Genomic DNA, 17,776 nt, shown 5'->3' on the forward strand with positions numbered 1-17,776 from the left:
TCTACAACAATCTCAGTAATCTTCCATAGAATTGTGCATAAGAAAGCCACACGTGAACAAATACAAATGAACACGCAAGAACTGAATGAATCTATAGTGTGAAATGCATATAACCTTTAAATTGGGTGGTAGTGTAGCACAGTGGTTAAGGAGCAGGGCTCGTAACCAAAAGGTTGTCAGTTCGATCCCTGCTGGGACACTGCTGCTGTAACCCACAGTTGTCAGTAAAAATAACCACCTGTATAAATGGATAACATTGTAAAGAACTGTAACCTATGTAAGTCACTTTGGATAAAAGCATCTGCTAAACGAATAAATGTAAATTAAGATGAAGTTTAACACATAATTGTGTTAACGCATAAAATAATGATTTAATAATTTAACACATGCAGGTGTGAGCCCTGGATGCTGGTCCTGTGAGGTCTGGTATTTTAACCCACTGCACCATGGCATTCTCCTTCCACATACACGCACGTGTGAAACTCAGCAACAACAGGCAGAGAAAGCCAAGCTAAACAGCCAACCAGGGCGGAGTGGCGCCGATCTGAAATGCATACAGAGCCTAAGGCATGTCACATTGCACAGGACACACACAAACATAAAGACTTCTTTCTTCTTAGGAAGGGAAAGACACACCACACTCCCACACTCCCACGCTCCCACACATGAAGGGACAGGCCTCCCTTTACAAGCCCTGTGTGTGCACATGGTCATAGGCAGCTGGTTGAGAGAGGTAGACGAAGGACACGAAGGCACGAACGCATGTGCACATACACACACGCGCGCGCGCACGCACACACACACACACACACACACACACACACACACACACACACACACACACACACAGACTGCCAGTTCTGCTCTCACCTCACACTCGTTGTCGTTGCCACTGGAGTTTCTTCGTGCACTCTGACACTTGTGCTACAAAAGGAGATCAAACAGTCACATGATGTGACAATCTGGAAAAGCACATTATGCAATGAAAAATTTTGTACACCTGCTGTACAGAGTTGATATACTTTTTATATCAAATGCTCTAAATTTGTGGTAAACTGAACCTTACTGATTTCTGCAAAACCCCCACTGTTTTTCAGAGGCTGCAAAAATACATGTAGATAAATCAGTGCTAATTATTAAAGACAAAATTCCATTGTCATGTTCTATCACATGTAATGCTGTGACATGATAGAGTAGGGTGAGAGTAGTTTTTCCAACACTCAAAATGAGGACAGCCTCATATTTTCTGTCCAAAAGAAAAGAAGATTTGAAAATTTTAGGGTGAGGAAGGGGCGATTTGAGTTAACTTTCTCTTCTTGCTATCTTCATGGTGGTGATTTAATCATTTCCATTGAAGTAATTTCTTTCAGCATTTCCCAGAACAGATGTTTTACATAACCAGGCAGATGACTGTTTAATGTTTTGGAAAAAGCTGAAATATTACTTGTGAAAACCCTGGTGCACACAATAGCACACCAACTGAAGTTCCAGGTAGACGCCAGCCATGTGGATAACACCTTGCAAATCTGACAAACCACAGATATACCATACGTAAAGAAAGATGCTTATCTATTCTGTGGTACAGTCTGCCATCTCACAACTCAAGTAAAGACACAGATCTACCAGATATATCCCTCACCAACAATGCTACATCTGTAGAAGGGGAAGTACTTGACACAGTGCAAACATTTCAGAGAGGACTTGGCAGCTTGATGTGATTCAGGTGAACAATCAAAATGACACATTTCAAATTAATCATCTTCGCAGAGCCTGGCACAGTTTAGCACAGCATAGCACAGCACTCTATACTCCATATGGAAAAAATCTGCTTACATGGGAGGTAATATCAATGTGTGCAATTTCAGCGCCTTTCTGACGAGACACTTTCAGGGTTTTACTAAACGTTTATAGTATGGGAAAATAAAGACTTGGAAAAAGGCATTGTGTCAAGGTGAGCCTGCGCCTGTTCCCCCAAAACTGTTCATATTTGCTTAATTATTAACTGTATCTAATATGCGCTACCTTCAATCAACAGTATTCAGACAGGTTATGTTACATTACATGCATTTAGTTCTTATCCAGAGCAACTTCCAGCACAATAGAACAAGTGTACCCATTTAGTTAAATAAGCAACAGTGTCAGACCAGGCTAACAGCACTCCTAGACAAGGATTGTCTCATAGTGTAATTGTCATTGTCTGTGTATTAGATTGATTCAACCAGCCTCTGGTTAACAAGATTATTCAAAGGCCAGATTATTTAAAGGCTAGACCATGGACCTGATTCTTAAAACATTGTTTTTCAGTGCTAGTGAGCACACATCTTGTATTACCGCACACCCTCTGCTGAGGCTTATTATTCTTGCTTCAGTGAACAAGTAAAAGGCAAGGAGGCTTACACATTAAGCATCATTTTTTTTTCTTCTAAGGAAATGTAATCCTATATTGCTCTCTGTGCTGTTAGCGGAAGGGAGTGATGGGATTAACTCCAGGAATTTTTTTCTAGACTTTTTTTTCCGGGCTGTCTAGTTTCTGATTAGGCATGTGCAGCGCTCTGACATAACCGTGACCGTACCTTCAAATAGTCTTTTCGTAGATACTTATTTCGCCTCCGCTCCTCGTTTTGGTTCAGGACTGGCGGCACCTCAGGCCACCTGGGCTCAGAGTCGGCTTGTTCCAGATTTTGGGTCCCATCGAAAGACACCGAAGAGGACGGCTGAAAAATGAACAAAAGGTAACAGGCTTTTCAGATGCTTTTTTTCACCTTTACATGCCACTCGGTAACTCATACTTGATATGATATATCTCACGAGTGCCGGAGAGCAGTGAGCACCATGTCTGATGCACCCACTCCTATCCCTGGCACAACGGAGCAAATTTGCTGCCATTGTGGGGAGATGACACAACCAGTTTCAAACTCTGGCAAACAGCTAGGTACTGATTACAGAACCATGCCAAATGCAGCCCCACACAGCCAGGTTCAGTTTCTGACATTTTACACAAGCACACGCACACGCACGCACACGCACACGCACACGCACACGCACACGCACACGCACACGCACACGCACACACACACAGTCTAATCACAGTGAATGCAGAAGGACTGAAACTAGGTGAGTTTACTGAAAACACACTCAAGCACAGTAAACGTAAGAGGGAAAAAAAGGAGCTAAGTTAAATGAGTGATAAGAATACAGTGCATTCGCCTGTGAGCTCCCAGGCCTTTTTTAATTGGGGCGGGGGGGGGGGGGGGGGGTGCGCAGGGTAGCAGCTCTGCTGAGGGAGGGAGTTTCACGGCCCTGAAATCATGCCTGTGCTCACATGTGCTCACCTGTCCGCTGACTGCTGACCCCGCCGCACTCGGCTCTTCCGTGGAAACACTGAGAGGGAAAGGGAAAGAGAAATCCCCTCACACGCCTTTCACCCAAAGGGCAACAGACACCACAAAAACACCGTAAATCCTACCTTGTTCTGAAAAAAAAAAAGAAAATATACACACAGCATACCCGCCATTGCAATTGTAATTTTCTAAAACTAGAACTATCTAACACAGCAGGCATTGTCTTGAAAAGTGTGGGACTAGCCTATTCACAGCAAGACAATACCAATAAAATACTTTTCTAAGCATATTACAAGAGGCTGTCACAACCACCGGGTGTACTGTTAATTACGGGATGACATGAAATATTGCAATCTCCACATAGCAAAGATGTGTGTAATTTTCTCAGGAACTGTCACTGTGAGCTCAAGGGGAATTCTCATCTTAATGGTGTGAATGGCCCCTGTTGATAACCAGTAGCAGCAGCAGCGTGTACACAAATGCGCCGTACCTCCTGATGGTTTGGGAGGGAGACCTCTGTTTACTGCTTGCGCTGCCTGAATGACTGAGGAACCTGAAAAATTATCAACAGAAAACAGCTCGCGATGAGTTCACTTCAGATGTGACATCTGTATCACATTCAAATTTGAGCTTCTTCAGCAACTTGGTGGGACAGGGCAGACTTATGAGTGTGGAGTGGGGGGGGGCTAAAAATGTTCCTTTATATGACTGTGTACCATGAATGTTTTTTTGATTGTTCCACACAATAAATACATGTGCCAATTTTAATAAGAGCCACCCACCCACCACACCTTTTTTAATTAAATGCATGTGGTGCCCTTCATAAAAAATATTATCGTAATAAAAGACCTTCACTTGATTAACATGATTTCATGCAAAGCATGCAGTGCAAATGTCATGGGTATTACACAGGAATGAGGAAATTACTGGAAGAGCAATCCCCAGTTCTGGCCTCAGTCCCAACACATTCCACTGAGAGACACGGACATGGAGCTCACATACACATCCATGCAAACACATGCACACAACTACTCAAACACACACCAGTACATGCATACACAAACACACACACACACACACACACACACACTCTCTCGCTCTCTCTCTCTGTCTCTCTCTCTATCTCCACAACCATTCACATATGCACTCACCCAATTCTTCACACAATCGTTTAAAGCTCACTCTCTCTCTCTTTAACTCTCTCGTTCTCTACCTGTGCGCCCGGCCCAGTGCCCTCCTTCGATGGATAAGGCTTTCGGCTCTACAAATTAAGGACCGCCGTCTTGTGGTCATGTCACGTGCGCACAGAAAAGCGGGGGGAAAGGGGAAGGATGATGGAGTTGGTGTTGACAAAGGGAAAAAAACAGAGCGATGAGAAAAGGACAGTAAGATTCATCCAGCAAGAGTAAGCTGCAGTAAAGGAAGCAGGGACTTCAAAGCAGGGAGTGCTGGTCATTTGTCAGGAGAGGAGCAAAGGTATAGATATGATGCAGAGAGGAAAGGGAATTAATACTCTGTATCAGTGTTTCTCAATCCTACTCCTGGAGGCCCACTGTCCTGCACATCTTCTATCTATCCTTGCTCCAAACACACCAGATTAGCGTGATTAACATGCTCTTGATTAAATCAGGTGTGCTCAGCTGATCAAAAGTGCCACTGATGAGTTCAGTCAGGTAAGTAGAGCAAGGACAGATAGAAGATATGCAGGACAGTAGGCCTCCAGGAGCAGGATTGAGAATCAGTGCTCTGTGTCAATCAACAGTGAAATCAAATTTTCTCTCAGTAAAGTATTAAAAAAAACCCAAGCATGGAAATGCCACCAGAAGGTCTCTGTATCTTGGCACTGCTACAGTGGACACACTGACTTAGCTCTAGAACAGCTTTCAACTTGATGGCATGAGCATTTGAAATTTAAATTACTTTGTTAGCATGAGAGGATGAATTTGCCCATTTGTGAATTTTCCTAAACATATTTTCTAGTTGAGTAATCTAGTCTAAACTTATTTCCCCACTGTTATCCCTTTTTCCATGAAGCACCACACTCCCACAGTTGTCTGCCAAGTGTAATCTACAAGGCGTGGCACTTGGCCACTGTTAATTTTCTTGTTTTGAAATCTGAGGAGCCTGTCTGTCAGTATGAGTTGAATCCTACCATGTTCACTGGATCTGCCAGCTTTGACATCCTAATCTGTCTTTATTCTTGACATACATCACTCACCCTATCCCCCTCAATGTGGTTTGTGGACAAGGGGTGGGGCTCTTATTCCAAAGTATGACAGTTAAATTTCACTTCTATTGTACTCTTGGTCAAGGTGTTTAAATCTGAATTGCTTCAGTAAATACCCCACTGCATGGATGGACGATGTGTAAACTATGTATAGTAAATTACAGTAAGGGTGTCTGCTGAGCAGACTTAGCCAATGGAATCAATTCTCCTTCAGAAATACAGTAGCATCTGCGAGTGTAGGAGAGATTCCATCCACAGGCATGCCTCAGTGCTTTAGGAGTAGTGTTAACCTGGTGGTACAGTTTTTCAGCCAGTTGCACCTCTGCGCACAGTGCATTAAGAAGTATGTCAGGTAAGAAAAACAGTATTCAGATGGCAAGGTATAACAAAAACAGAACCGCAAACACATACGCTAAATGGTCGCGGGTGTTCTCAGGCACCCCGCGGTTTGTCAGATGCCCAGTGAGCTGCTCAGATTTCGTCACTGGAGTCGCGCCTGCCCTCCATTGAACACCTGAACCATGTGAGTTGCAGTGTGAAAAATAGCAGACGGCTGCATTTAAGCGCGCGGAGGACTGCTTTCGGCCTACTTCCTTTCCCCTGCAGGAATGCAGAGGTTGTGACGGTTGGTGAAACGAGCCTAATAAGCAATTGGTGATTCCGAAAGCATTTTGCATTTGTCATTTCCAAAAACAAAATGTTCAAAATGTTCAAAATTTGTGTGGTCGATGTGAAACGTGTAAAAGCTTATGATGTACTCATCAATGTTTTCCCTGTCCTTTTTATTATGGAGGATTTTTACCCCAAAAAATGAACTCAGTTAGCAGTTGTGAGTTAGCATTCTTTATTTGTCTTATCTAGTTTATGCGGCTTTGCCAAAATTTGTTCAAACTTCACTGAAGACATTTCCCAACTGATTGAGAGAAAAACTCCCGCATAAACACCCATTTTAACCTTTCCTTGGGAGCTCTGCTTCTAAAAATGAACCTGCTTCCAGGAATAAAATCATCCTGGACAGACGTGATTCTTACGAGCAGAGTGTGCCATATTTAAATTTGTAACAGCTTTTTTTTTTAACCATCTTGTGCAGTACCTCATCCAGAGAAAGCTTTAGTTTGGCCTCTTACGGCGTAGCTCACTGATGCACAAACAGGGGGATGGAAGAAAGGAAAGCTGTGGTTGTAGATGGCAGGAGAGAGAGGGGTGAAAGCGCTGTCTGAACAGGCTATGGCAGAGAGGGTGTGGTAGGGAGCCAGAGCAGCAGCAAGCATACCTGTTCTGTTGCTCCTGTTGCAGCAGCTGGACAGCAATCTTCCTCAGGTCAATGACCTCCTTCAACTCATCTTCCTCCTCTTCTGCCAGCTGCTCTTTTGCCAGGCTGATTATCAGGAGAACAGAGTTAAAACAACTCCCAGTCTGATGTGGACACTCAAAAGTGTTGTACTGGCATTAAGGTTGCAAAAGCGGAGTGCTAACTTATGTTGACCCGACATTCTTCCATAGTTTTGTGAGCCTTTGAAGAGTAAACATTACTTAAACAGTAAGACGTCACATCAGGGGCCTCATTTTGATTTGATCTTAGAATGTGCGTACGCTCAAATCCACGCCAAAATTCATAAAAACGTTCTTTGACGTGGAAAAGTTCCAACTTGGCGTACGCATGTTTCCTTGTGGCAATGTTAGGGTACTGCAGGTATTCTGAAATCTAAGAGCGACAACATGTCATCTGCTTTCTTTGGTTTCAGTTACCTGCAGTCAACCGCGTTCCGAAAATATTAAATGGAAAATTCCAGAAATGAACAATTCATAAGTTTTAAATTGTGCAACGTTCTGAGTGGCGTAGTGAAATCTTGCGCCATCCCACCTGGGACATGAATCATCCCTTTGTCCAGCGTATTCACGCTGTATACGTTACCCGCCCATTAGTCACTTATGTATAGGAAAAAACATAGTATATATAGGGTTCGGTACTATCCACGGTTTCAGGCATCCGCTGAGGGTCTTGGAACATATCCCCCGCGAATAAGGGGGGACTACTGTATTATTATTATTAGTAGTAGTAGATGCTGTTGCAGTTGTATTGCTAGATTGAACACATTGCTTAGGCTATACGTAATGGTTTGCACAATAAAGTTATTAATAAATTAAAACAACATAAGCTAGGCTACTTGTGGAAAACAAAACAAAAACACACACTTGTTTTCCAAAACTACCCCTATTAGCATATTTGACACATCCTTGAAGGAAATTGATTTAATATACATATTATAGTTCCACATGTGTATGGCGTGCAATGCACTTTTTTGACCTCAGTTTTAAATCAGACCAATTTTTCTTTACGTGCTTCAGGGACCTTTGCTGCCCCCCACCTCGTTCACAGCCTGGGTTACAGACTGCCAGGCCACATACTTGGTTTTAGTGGTAACACCACTGGAAAGGCTCCCAAACAGCGTCCCTGCACACATCTGCACCTCTGCCAACAGGACCTCGATTTCAGCATCACTAAAAAAAAAGTTTCTTGCAGCTCACCATTATCAGGTTGAGGATTTGGGTTTTGATTCGAGCTCTTAATTAGGGGGCATTTACAAGGCGGAGATCTAAACTCATTCACCTGCGCACAATTTCAAGATCATTTGTGATTTATAGATTTCACACCTGGGAGAGTGGCGTACGCACGTTTTTTTGTGTGTACGTTCATTTTCTCTGAATCACACGTACGCACATTTCAGAAATGACCTTATATCAAATGTAGGATGGTTTCTACGCAACTTTTTTTTATAAATGAGGCCCCAGGACTTACTTTGGTTTCAAAATAAGCAAAGCTTAAATACACCTAAATGTTTTAAAGCAGTCATAGTAATTTAGGTGATCTAGGTAGGTGACAGTTTTGTTATCTTTCACTCTCTGCAAAAATGCCCGTGACAAACATTTGACCGTTTATACAAATTCTTGTTGCTTGTTGTTTGAGCAAAAAAATGTATATCTTTTTCCCTTTTTACCCCAACTGTTGACAGGCACAAAGTGATAGCAACAATTAGGTTTTATTGCTTTTACATTTCATTGCTGTCATTCTCCCTCAAACTGAAAACAAATTTGACCAGAGGATTTCTATCTTTCTGTTCCATGTGCACTTACCCAGACTCCTCTTTCCAATTCTCCTTGTCTTTGCTTTGTTGGCACTTAAGTACTTTCTCAAGTTCCTGCAATAACAGACCGAGGGGTCAAACAAAGTCATCCCACCATCTCTCTTAAAACATCTGTGCTGAACATCTGTTTGGATTCTGTTGAGCTAGTATCGTTCATCTTATCTGGATAATATTAACATTTCAATCACAATTTGTTTTTCCAGCGTGTGACGTGTGATGTTTCATTATAAAAGTGACTGTATTTGTGTTGGATAATTCGATATACGTTATCAAGGTTTGCATTCAGTGCAGGTCATGGCATTTACAAGTAATACAAGCCTGCTGCCAAAGTCAAAAGGTTTTGAATTGCATGGAAAGGTTGTTCTCTACCTCTAAAACTAACCCCCCACCTGAGCCATGTAAAACAAAATAGGGCACTTGCTACTCTGCTGTCGAGTACCTGTCAGTACTCCGGCCCCCTAGCTGTTGTTTTGGTGTTCTCCCTGTCTGTCAGTGTGGTCCACCTGCTTTTGTTTACTGTTTTCCTTGTGTTCCAGCCCTGCCCCGCTCTCCGCCCTGTCCCCGCCTACCTGATTACCTGATCTCCTCCACCTGCCTGCCTGCACACCTGCATCCCATCTCCTCGTCACCCCAGCCCTATATCTTCCCTGCTTGTCTCTGTCTTGTTGCCAGTTCGTTACAGTGTTTTTTTTTTTTTGTTTTTTTTTGTGGCTTTTGCCTGTCTCGTTCCTGCCTGTTTTGCTGTTTTGAGTTCCTGTGCTGACCTGGCCTGTTCCTCGACTTTTGACCCTGCCTGTTCTGGATTACAATTCCAATAAAACCGCCCGGAACCTGAGCACTCGTGGTCTGCGTTTGAGTCCGTGCCTGAGCCCTGACAGTACCATTCAAAATACAAGTTTTTTTTAATCTAAGATTTGTAGACAGAGGCCCTGTTTACACTTGGTTTTAAAATGCGTCTTGGACAGCTGAGACACATCGCCGTTTACACCTCTGTCTATCATGCGGTGTGCAGCTGACCACTTGTGTTCAGATTTCGTTATTACGCTATTACGTCAGTCTCTGTCGCCAGATTTGTTTAGCACGGACTAGCTAAGAAAACAAAAATGTTTCAAGAACTAATATACATGTACAGGCTATCCCAACTGTTGAGATTGGCAGTACAAAGTCATTTGAGACTTGCAGAAGAGCGCAGGACAAGATGAAAAAAGAAGAATGTTAGAAAAGCAGTGGCTTTTGCCCCTGCTGTGATAGCCACAAGACCCCGAAGAGTGAACTGCATTGATCACGTATTTTCCTGTTACGTCCTTGTCGGGGACAGGACGCATTGACATTACAAAAGATATGTGATATGCGATATGCGTCCTAGACCACCTCGGCAAGTGGTTTGAGTGATCGGATCACAATGCGTCTTGGTGGTCATTTACACTTGTATTTAGCGCTGTCCACTTGTGATCCGATCACTCAAGACGCACTTTAAAACCAAGTGTAAACAGGGTCATGGAGATGGATATTGCATCACATACAACAGCCTCGACAGAGCCCAAGACATTGAAATTTAGAGAAACAGCTCTTTATAATCACAATATATGGCAGTCATGGTGGTCTGATTGATCTGATCCAGTGGTTCAGGTGATTCTGATGTCAGAATCCGTAAAACCTACAATAAATCTGAAAAGGCAACAAATGACTAAATGACATAAAATCTCAGACCCCCTTCCCACAGCCTCAGCCGTGAGTGCCCAGGACCAGTTTCGGATGTATGATGTGCTTTTGACTCTGTGATCCTAGTGACTGTGATGTACGGTAGTATACTTGGCTTCTGTTCTTTTGTGCTGGAAGTCGCTCTAGATGAGAGCATCTGCTAAATGAATGTACTTTAATGTAATGTAATGAACCAAGCAGTGCTCCGTGGAGGATTTGCACATTCTGCTGTTTGCCCCTCACCTTTGGAATGCGCTTCCAAACCGCCTTACGGCAGCCCTGACCCTGTCCTCTTTTACATCTGGCTGAAAAACCCACCTCTACCCACGAGATTTCCAGTAGTAACCTATGTATCCTCTTCTCCTTTTATATTGTACTCTTGATTTCTGTTCTTCATATTCTTGCATGCCTTACTTTGTCTTTGTTTTTTTTATTTTTTAAACAGCTTGAGATTGTAATCTCTTCAAAATAAAACGAATTATTATTGTTCCATTAATATTGATAATTGGCACAGTACCTGCACTGCACAAACAATGATAAACAATAAAAAATAAGTGCATAATAGTTTGTCTGTGGACTTTGTGTTAGTTGCAAAAAGTGGCACCATAAGTTGCTCTGGAGAAGAGTATGTGCTCAACCACTAACAAAGGCGGGGGTGAAATGATGAACTTCCACGGGATTCCCAATGTTTCCTACCTTTATACACGATATATAGGGGGTGCTCTGCTGCACATCTCCCTCCGTCTGTGCTGTGTCCTCCTCCTGGTTTGGGTCAATGAAGTCATAAGGCTCCTGATCTAAAGAAAGATGCACACTTTTCACAACCTGGCAGTGCCGACTGCCTCATGAGTCATGGGTGCTCAGAGTGCAGCTCTTCTATCGTATTCCGTAGAGCCGTGTTTCCCAACCCTGCTCCTGGAGGCACACTGTCCTGCATATCTTCTATGTATCCTTCCTGCTTGACTAAATCAGGTGTGCTCAGCTAATCAAAAGTGCCACTGATGAGTTCAGTCAGGTAGGTAGAGCAGGGATAGATAGAAGATATGCAGGACGGTGTGCCTTCAGGAGCAGGGTTGGGAAACGCTGCCGTAGAGGATTTAACATATCCCGATGAAAGCAAACCACAGCCTCGGACTGGAACCAAAAACTGTTGAGCCTGGTGCCCTAACGGCAATGTCACTGCCCCTCCTTCATAATCACATCAATCAGGCCCACATACCCACACTACTGGCCAGAGGCAAATGTGTGCTAATGTAGAACAGAATCCACACAAAGGTTCCAGAATACAATAATTACTCTCTTTGAACTATAATATAATTAGGTACATACTGAACTAAATACTTAAATCCTTCAGTGCATGTAAAATGAAATAGTTCAGGACCTGATCTGACTGGTTTCTCATGACCGGCCTTCCTGTGAGGGCTTGGGAAAGGCCTTCTAATGCACCCGTCAGGGCTGCGCTGGATGCTTTTCTTTTCACCTTTGCTGGAGTCCAGTTTGGAGAGCAGCGAGTGTGCATCTGCCCGTGCCTGGTCTCGCGCCGTCTCCGACACCTGCGAGTGGAGGCTGATGGTGTCGTCGTCCGAGGGCTACGTCAGGGTGGAGGGGAGAGGGAGGCGTGTCAGTTCACACCCGCAAGCTCTTAGGGTAAAACATACACTAACACGGGATGGCTCTTGTTCTCTGCTACGGCTAATTGTAAACACAGTGTTTTGGCAAATGGATAATTTTCTAATTTTTCCATTGCTGAAAGATTTGCCTTTCAACTCCTTGCACTGTACATGAACAAAAAATATTTGTGAAGCCCTCAACTCTGTAGAGGTTATTTCTTGATCATTGTAATTAATGCTAATGTGCATGTTTACATCTGTGTCGATTATCCTGTCATCATTTATAGACAGTAGAAATGTAATTTATAGACAGTTTTGTAAGTGTATAGTTGAGGAGTTACTAGAGTTAGTTACTGATGTCAGGGTGTCTGGCCTGGGCGTGCTGTTAGCCTGGTCGGACACTGTTGCTCATTTAACTTGAATGGATACACTTACATTCTATTGTGCTGGAAGTTGCTCTGGATAAGAGCGTCTGCTAAATGCATGTAATGTAATGTAACGTAATGTAAGGTGATATCTGTAGTTACTGTAGAAGCCTACAGTAATGTGCATACAGACCTCTGTTGTTGACAACCTCTTATCCCCATTGTCACTCCCAATGCCTGAGTCAGGTCCATGGTTTTTGGGGTAAAAATCCTCCATACTAAAAAGGACAGGGAAAACATATATGATATGATATGATATGATAATAATAAATAATTTTCTTTTGAACATGCACAGTAAAGGCAGGTGCACAAGTGTGTTAGAGCAAAACATCTGTTGACAGGTTGGTGATGCTCAAAATGTCAAAGCAATGGAGTGACGTGTTAAGCTCTGTACAGTGACTACCACTGTGCATCACCTTTAACGAACGCAACTTTTAAACACCGAATTTCTTGTTGGTGGTGCAGTGTTTACATAGGGCTGTTGTAAGATTCCACAACATGCAAATCACCCTTCTTTCTCACTGTTAAAGCTTTACTGTCATCTGATGCGGTTTACATATAAAATAATGGCCTCCAGTTATTCGTTCCTTGCGACTGCACTGGTTATATGCTTGGGTAATTTCCAATTCCCATTTAACAGAAGTCTCTAGCAGGCAGAAAAATGCAGAGACCCTAAAGGAGGAGTGATTCTTTCTACATTACAGTTGTAAAAGGAAAGGTGGAGATGAAGGTAGATGTATTAAAAACAGAGGAAGCCATTTTGCTTCATACAAACAACTCAAAAGGAAAAATTCATTTCTAACCAGCGTTCCAGAATATAACCCGCCTTATAATATCACATCTAGGGGAAAATTGGACAAAATACCTGGCAATTCAGGAAGGCTCTGTGCCATGAAAGTGGGAAATGCCTCGATTCCCAAGAGAGATTTTAGGGCGATTATTTGGGAATCATAAATAAAAATATTTACGCAATCTCTGGAAGCTGGAAAAATTCCTGAAAGAAAGGATTTATTAATATATCAAATATATCAGCAAAGGAATCACGCCGATCAAGGAAACTACAGAGCGATTCCTTTAACCCTGCGTCCCACGCTAGATTTTGGAATCAAGAGAGGCAGTTTAGCTTTGCTCATGGAAAAAACAGAGCCGCACAGATTTTTTATTCATTATGACAGTGGTTGATCATGCTTCACAACTATCCAAAGCATCTGACCACAGAGGTTTGTCAGAGGAGAAATACAGTATTAACCCCTCGTAACACCCTTTTGTTACCAGCCACAGCCTGTCACTCAACAGATGTGAGATAGCCAATCAGCCAATCATGTTTGCTTCAGTCTTTCCCGTGAAAATTCCCCTTGGCTCCATATACTTCCAATTCACTTTAACATGAAAAGTGTGAGATCATCGGGCCTCAGAGAGAGAGTGCGAGACTACTGTCTGCATTGGTCTCTAACACTGCCAGGAAACAACAGATCGCACCTGTCCGTCAAAGGTTGTGGAAGGCAGCGTTTGGCCAGAGTAGGGAGGTCAAGGGAGTCAGGCTTCTTGTCCATCCTACAAGCTTGGATGTTTAAATACTTGAATATATGCACTTTACCCTTAAGGCAAATCTGAAAAATAGAACAAAAAAAGGGTCTCAAAAACGTTTGAAAAAACCATATGATCATGCATTACCCTAAAATACAAAGGTCCATATCAAAAACCAAACACAATCACATTGGCATTTGTTGTAGAAGTGTACAATGCTCGCACACGGGCTGTATTGTACTGCAGTGGCGGCCGATGAGCTGGAAACAGGGGAGGCTGAAACATTACCTTTAAATCTATCATTACTTTCACCTGTTCGCCTTTATCCTACTTGACTAACAATAAAACAAATAATTCACAGAATAACTGATACCAATGTCTAAATAGAGTAATAGAGCATGTCAAGGCCATCACTGTACACTGAGACCTTGAGAACAGATACTTCCTCTAGATGGCGCTACCACTCTAATGTCATTACAAAGATATCTAAAATTGCTTCTTGGGAATAGAAAAGTTGGAGAGCATTCTGTGCTGAGCCCTTTGCATTGCATTTCAGGGGTCATTAGGGACACACAGACCTGGGCAGGCGGTGACTGCATGGGGTTGTTGTCTAGGACGACGTGCTGCAGCTGCCTCATTCTCCTGTAGACGGGGGGGATCTCCGTTATCTTGTTGCAGGAGAAGTCGAGTCTGATGAGCGGAAGATCAGCCAGCTCTGGGGAGGGACGGAGAGTCAGAGGGCACTGAATTACATCTGCCTTCGCTTAACCTCATACAGGAGGAAGGGAGAGAGGGAGGAGATGGAGCGAGCAGTGAGAGAGGGCGAGGGGAGCTGAGAGAGACGAGAAAAGAGGGTGGAGCGAGAGACGGGAGAGGAGAAGAAGCACTCGGAGAGCAGGGCGACAGAAGAGAAACGGGGGAGGGGGCAGGGAGAGATTCGGGAGAGAGATGGCAGGCAGAGGCAGGTCAGAGAGAGGAGAGAAAGAAATTAAAAGAAGGGAGTCCGAGGGCAGGAAGAGAAGTGAGAAAATAGCGAAAGTGAGGTATAGAAGGGGGAAAGAGGGCAGGGAGAGAGGTGACTGAGCAAGGGCGGTGAGGGATGAGCAGCAGAGGAGAGAGTGGAGCGGGAGCTGTGTCGGTCACTGCACTGCAGCCTCCTCAGAGGCACAGGGACTGAGCTGTGTGGCGGAGAGCTCACCCTCCGGCAGCACCTGCAGGCAGTTCCTCCGCATGTTCAGCTCCCGTAAGGCATGGAGCTTCCCCATCTGAGCCGGAAGAACCTGGATCTCATTGCAGCTGATATCCTGGGGACAGCGAACTCATGAGCTCGAACAATGGAGTAGCAGAAATAAACACACCTTGCGAATATGTTATACATACATAACATCGCATTACATTATCAGCATTTAGCAGACACTCTTATCCAGAGCGACTTACATCTGTTAGAGGTTTCTTTTTAACAATGTTACCCATTTATACAGCTGGATATTCACTGAGGAAATTTTGGGTTAAGTCCCTTGCCCAAGGGTACAGCAGCCGTGCCTCAGTGAGGAATTGAACCGGCAACCTTTTGGATATGAGTCCTGCTCCCTAACCACTAGGCTACACTGCTGCCAACACATATATACAGCTGAAGTGTGGAGCAATGGCTGGAGCAGGGCTGGTAACCGCAAAATTGCTAGTTCACGTCCCCGCTGGGACACTGCTGTCGTACCTTTGGACAAAGTACTTAACCCACAATTGCCTCAGTAATTATCCAGCTGTGTAAATGGACAAAACTGTAATCTTTGTAAGTCCCTCTGCATAAAGGCATCTGCTAAATGACAATAATGCAACGTATACACACAAACACAAATTTGAATGCACACACGTGCACGCACACACACACAAATACAAATGCGTGCATTGGCAACAGCCAGGCATGCGGAGACACTGTGTTACATTGTTCTGTGCAGGTAAAATCACTGTACCCACCAACTCCATGAGGTCCTTGGACTTCCCGATTTCTTCAGGGATTGAGACAAGCTTGTTGTTGCTCACAACTAGCACCTTCAGCGGAAGGTTGAACAAGTATTTTGGCAGTGTTGACAGAAGGTTCCGACTGGAAAGGGAAAGAAAGAAAAATGAACAAGGCCTGCTTTTAATATCACAACAAACTATTCACTTTTGCAACAACAAGAGGCGAAGAAAACTGTGCAGGTTCAGGTATTTCCTGCAGAAGGCTCCGAACTCTGAGGTTAAATTCCCATCCCCGAGAGATGCAAGTGAAAAAGCAAAAAAGTAAAAAACAATGTCTCCTATCAGCACTGAGAGCCCTGAGAGACAAGGGCATCAGACACTGGGAGCCACTGGAGCAGTGAGGCTTCGCTCATTCACTGTGACATTGCTGCCGGAGCCACAGGACCTGCTGCCAGTCATTTCTGATGCTGGCCCACTCCACCATCACACCCAAAATCAACGCCAATAAGAGATGGGTGGCAGGGTAGCGCAGTGGTTAAGGCGGGACCTGCAACTGAAAGGTTCCACACTGGGGCACTGCTGCTGTACCCTTGGGCAAGGTACTTAACCCACAATTGCCTCAGTAAATATCCAGCGGTATAAATGGGTAACATTGTAAAAACCTGTAACCAATGTAAGTGGCTATAAGAACAACGGCTAAATGACAATCATGTAACATTATTATGTTGAAAACATGTTCTTACTGGGATGGGAACTGGGGTATCTGAACAGTAAACAGAGGGTGAAAAAAAGAACAACAGCACACATGCAATGAGGCAAACCCCCTCCTCTAAAACCCGTCCCTCAGGCTTGGGATGCGATGTCGAGATCCTTTTTAATCCAGCTACTTATTAATACATATGTCACGTAGACTTAAGCCAGACATAAATTACACCAGTACAGGAATCGCCCCAAGGGAACACCACATCTCAACTTTAATATCCCATTTATATAAATCATAATAAGCAGCAAACATGAAGCACCTGGACTGATTTTTTAAATCAACAATGGTGTTCTGTTGGCTAAGGATCAGGGGTGAGAGCTTTCATCAAGTGACACTCAAGTGCTTTTTAAACTACTTTTTCTCCAAACAAAGCTAATGTAACAAGATGCTATTAGACATAGATTAAACAATATCTGTCAGCAAACATTATGCAAATCTTATTGCCAAGCATATTATGGAAACATGTTTCATGGTTTGTTTTCATTTTTGCTTACACTTAATGTTTTGTTTACACTTCTCTTCTTTCTATTTGCAAGCTATTTACCCATACACACAGCATCGGCTTGGATGGTACTGTGTAGGCAGCAGTGTGGCGTAGTGGTAATGAGCAGAGCTTGTAGACGACAGGCTGCTGGTTCGACTTCCCACTGGGGCACTGCTGCTGTACCCTTGGGCAAGGTACTTAACCCACAAGTGCCTCAGTAAATATCCAGCTGTATAAATGGATGAAACTGTAACCTATGTAAGTCGCTCAGGATAAGAGTGAGTCTGTTAAGGTACGGTTCATAGCAAATCATCCCCACTGTGCAAAAGTGAAGAAATGACCCCCTTCATATGATTTTGCTGAAGAACCAGTGGGTAAATGAACCAGGGGAATGCCAACACACTCCTGACTGCAACCCAGCAAACCCATTCATACAACTAAGGTTTTCTTACTTGAAAGATGCACTTCATACGATGAAAGGACAAAAACATGGTAGGCAAATGTGATTTTGAAAAAATTTGACATTTGAATATTCAGTGGTTCCCAAAATCAAATTATCAAACTAATAATTGTGGGGTGGCTGTGTAGCATAG

General features: G+C 43.5%; 1 protein-coding gene across 2 annotated transcripts in view; it reads right to left on the reverse strand.

Annotated features, from left to right (window-relative positions):
• The window catches only part of LOC118775688 (leucine-rich repeat and calponin homology domain-containing protein 2-like), a 52,381-nt gene that overhangs the window by 10,511 nt on the left and 24,094 nt on the right, over positions 1-17,776 (reverse strand). The window contains exons 3-16 of one of the 2 annotated variants that reach the window (XM_036525720.1): positions 15,952-16,078; positions 15,176-15,281; positions 14,556-14,692; positions 13,930-14,060; positions 12,584-12,668; positions 11,896-12,004; positions 11,112-11,212; positions 8,704-8,768; positions 6,842-6,946; positions 4,555-4,623; positions 3,832-3,894; positions 3,333-3,381; positions 2,574-2,714; positions 871-924 (exon numbers count right to left, since the gene is read on the reverse strand). In XM_036525720.1, the coding sequence (XP_036381613.1) occupies positions 871-924; positions 2,574-2,714; positions 3,333-3,381; positions 3,832-3,894; positions 4,555-4,623; positions 6,842-6,946; positions 8,704-8,768; positions 11,112-11,212; positions 11,896-12,004; positions 12,584-12,668; positions 13,930-14,060; positions 14,556-14,692; positions 15,176-15,281; positions 15,952-16,078 (1,342 nt within the window). The remainder of the gene's footprint in view (positions 1-870; positions 925-2,573; positions 2,715-3,332; positions 3,382-3,831; positions 3,895-4,554; positions 4,624-6,841; positions 6,947-8,703; positions 8,769-11,111; positions 11,213-11,895; positions 12,005-12,583; positions 12,669-13,929; positions 14,061-14,555; positions 14,693-15,175; positions 15,282-15,951; positions 16,079-17,776) is intronic. The other variant, XM_036525719.1, reaches the window with a different exon arrangement.

The sequence above is a fragment of the Megalops cyprinoides genome, chromosome 3 (assembly GCF_013368585.1).
Source record: "Megalops cyprinoides isolate fMegCyp1 chromosome 3, fMegCyp1.pri, whole genome shotgun sequence".
Classification (NCBI taxonomy): domain Eukaryota; kingdom Metazoa; phylum Chordata; class Actinopteri; order Elopiformes; family Megalopidae; genus Megalops; species Megalops cyprinoides.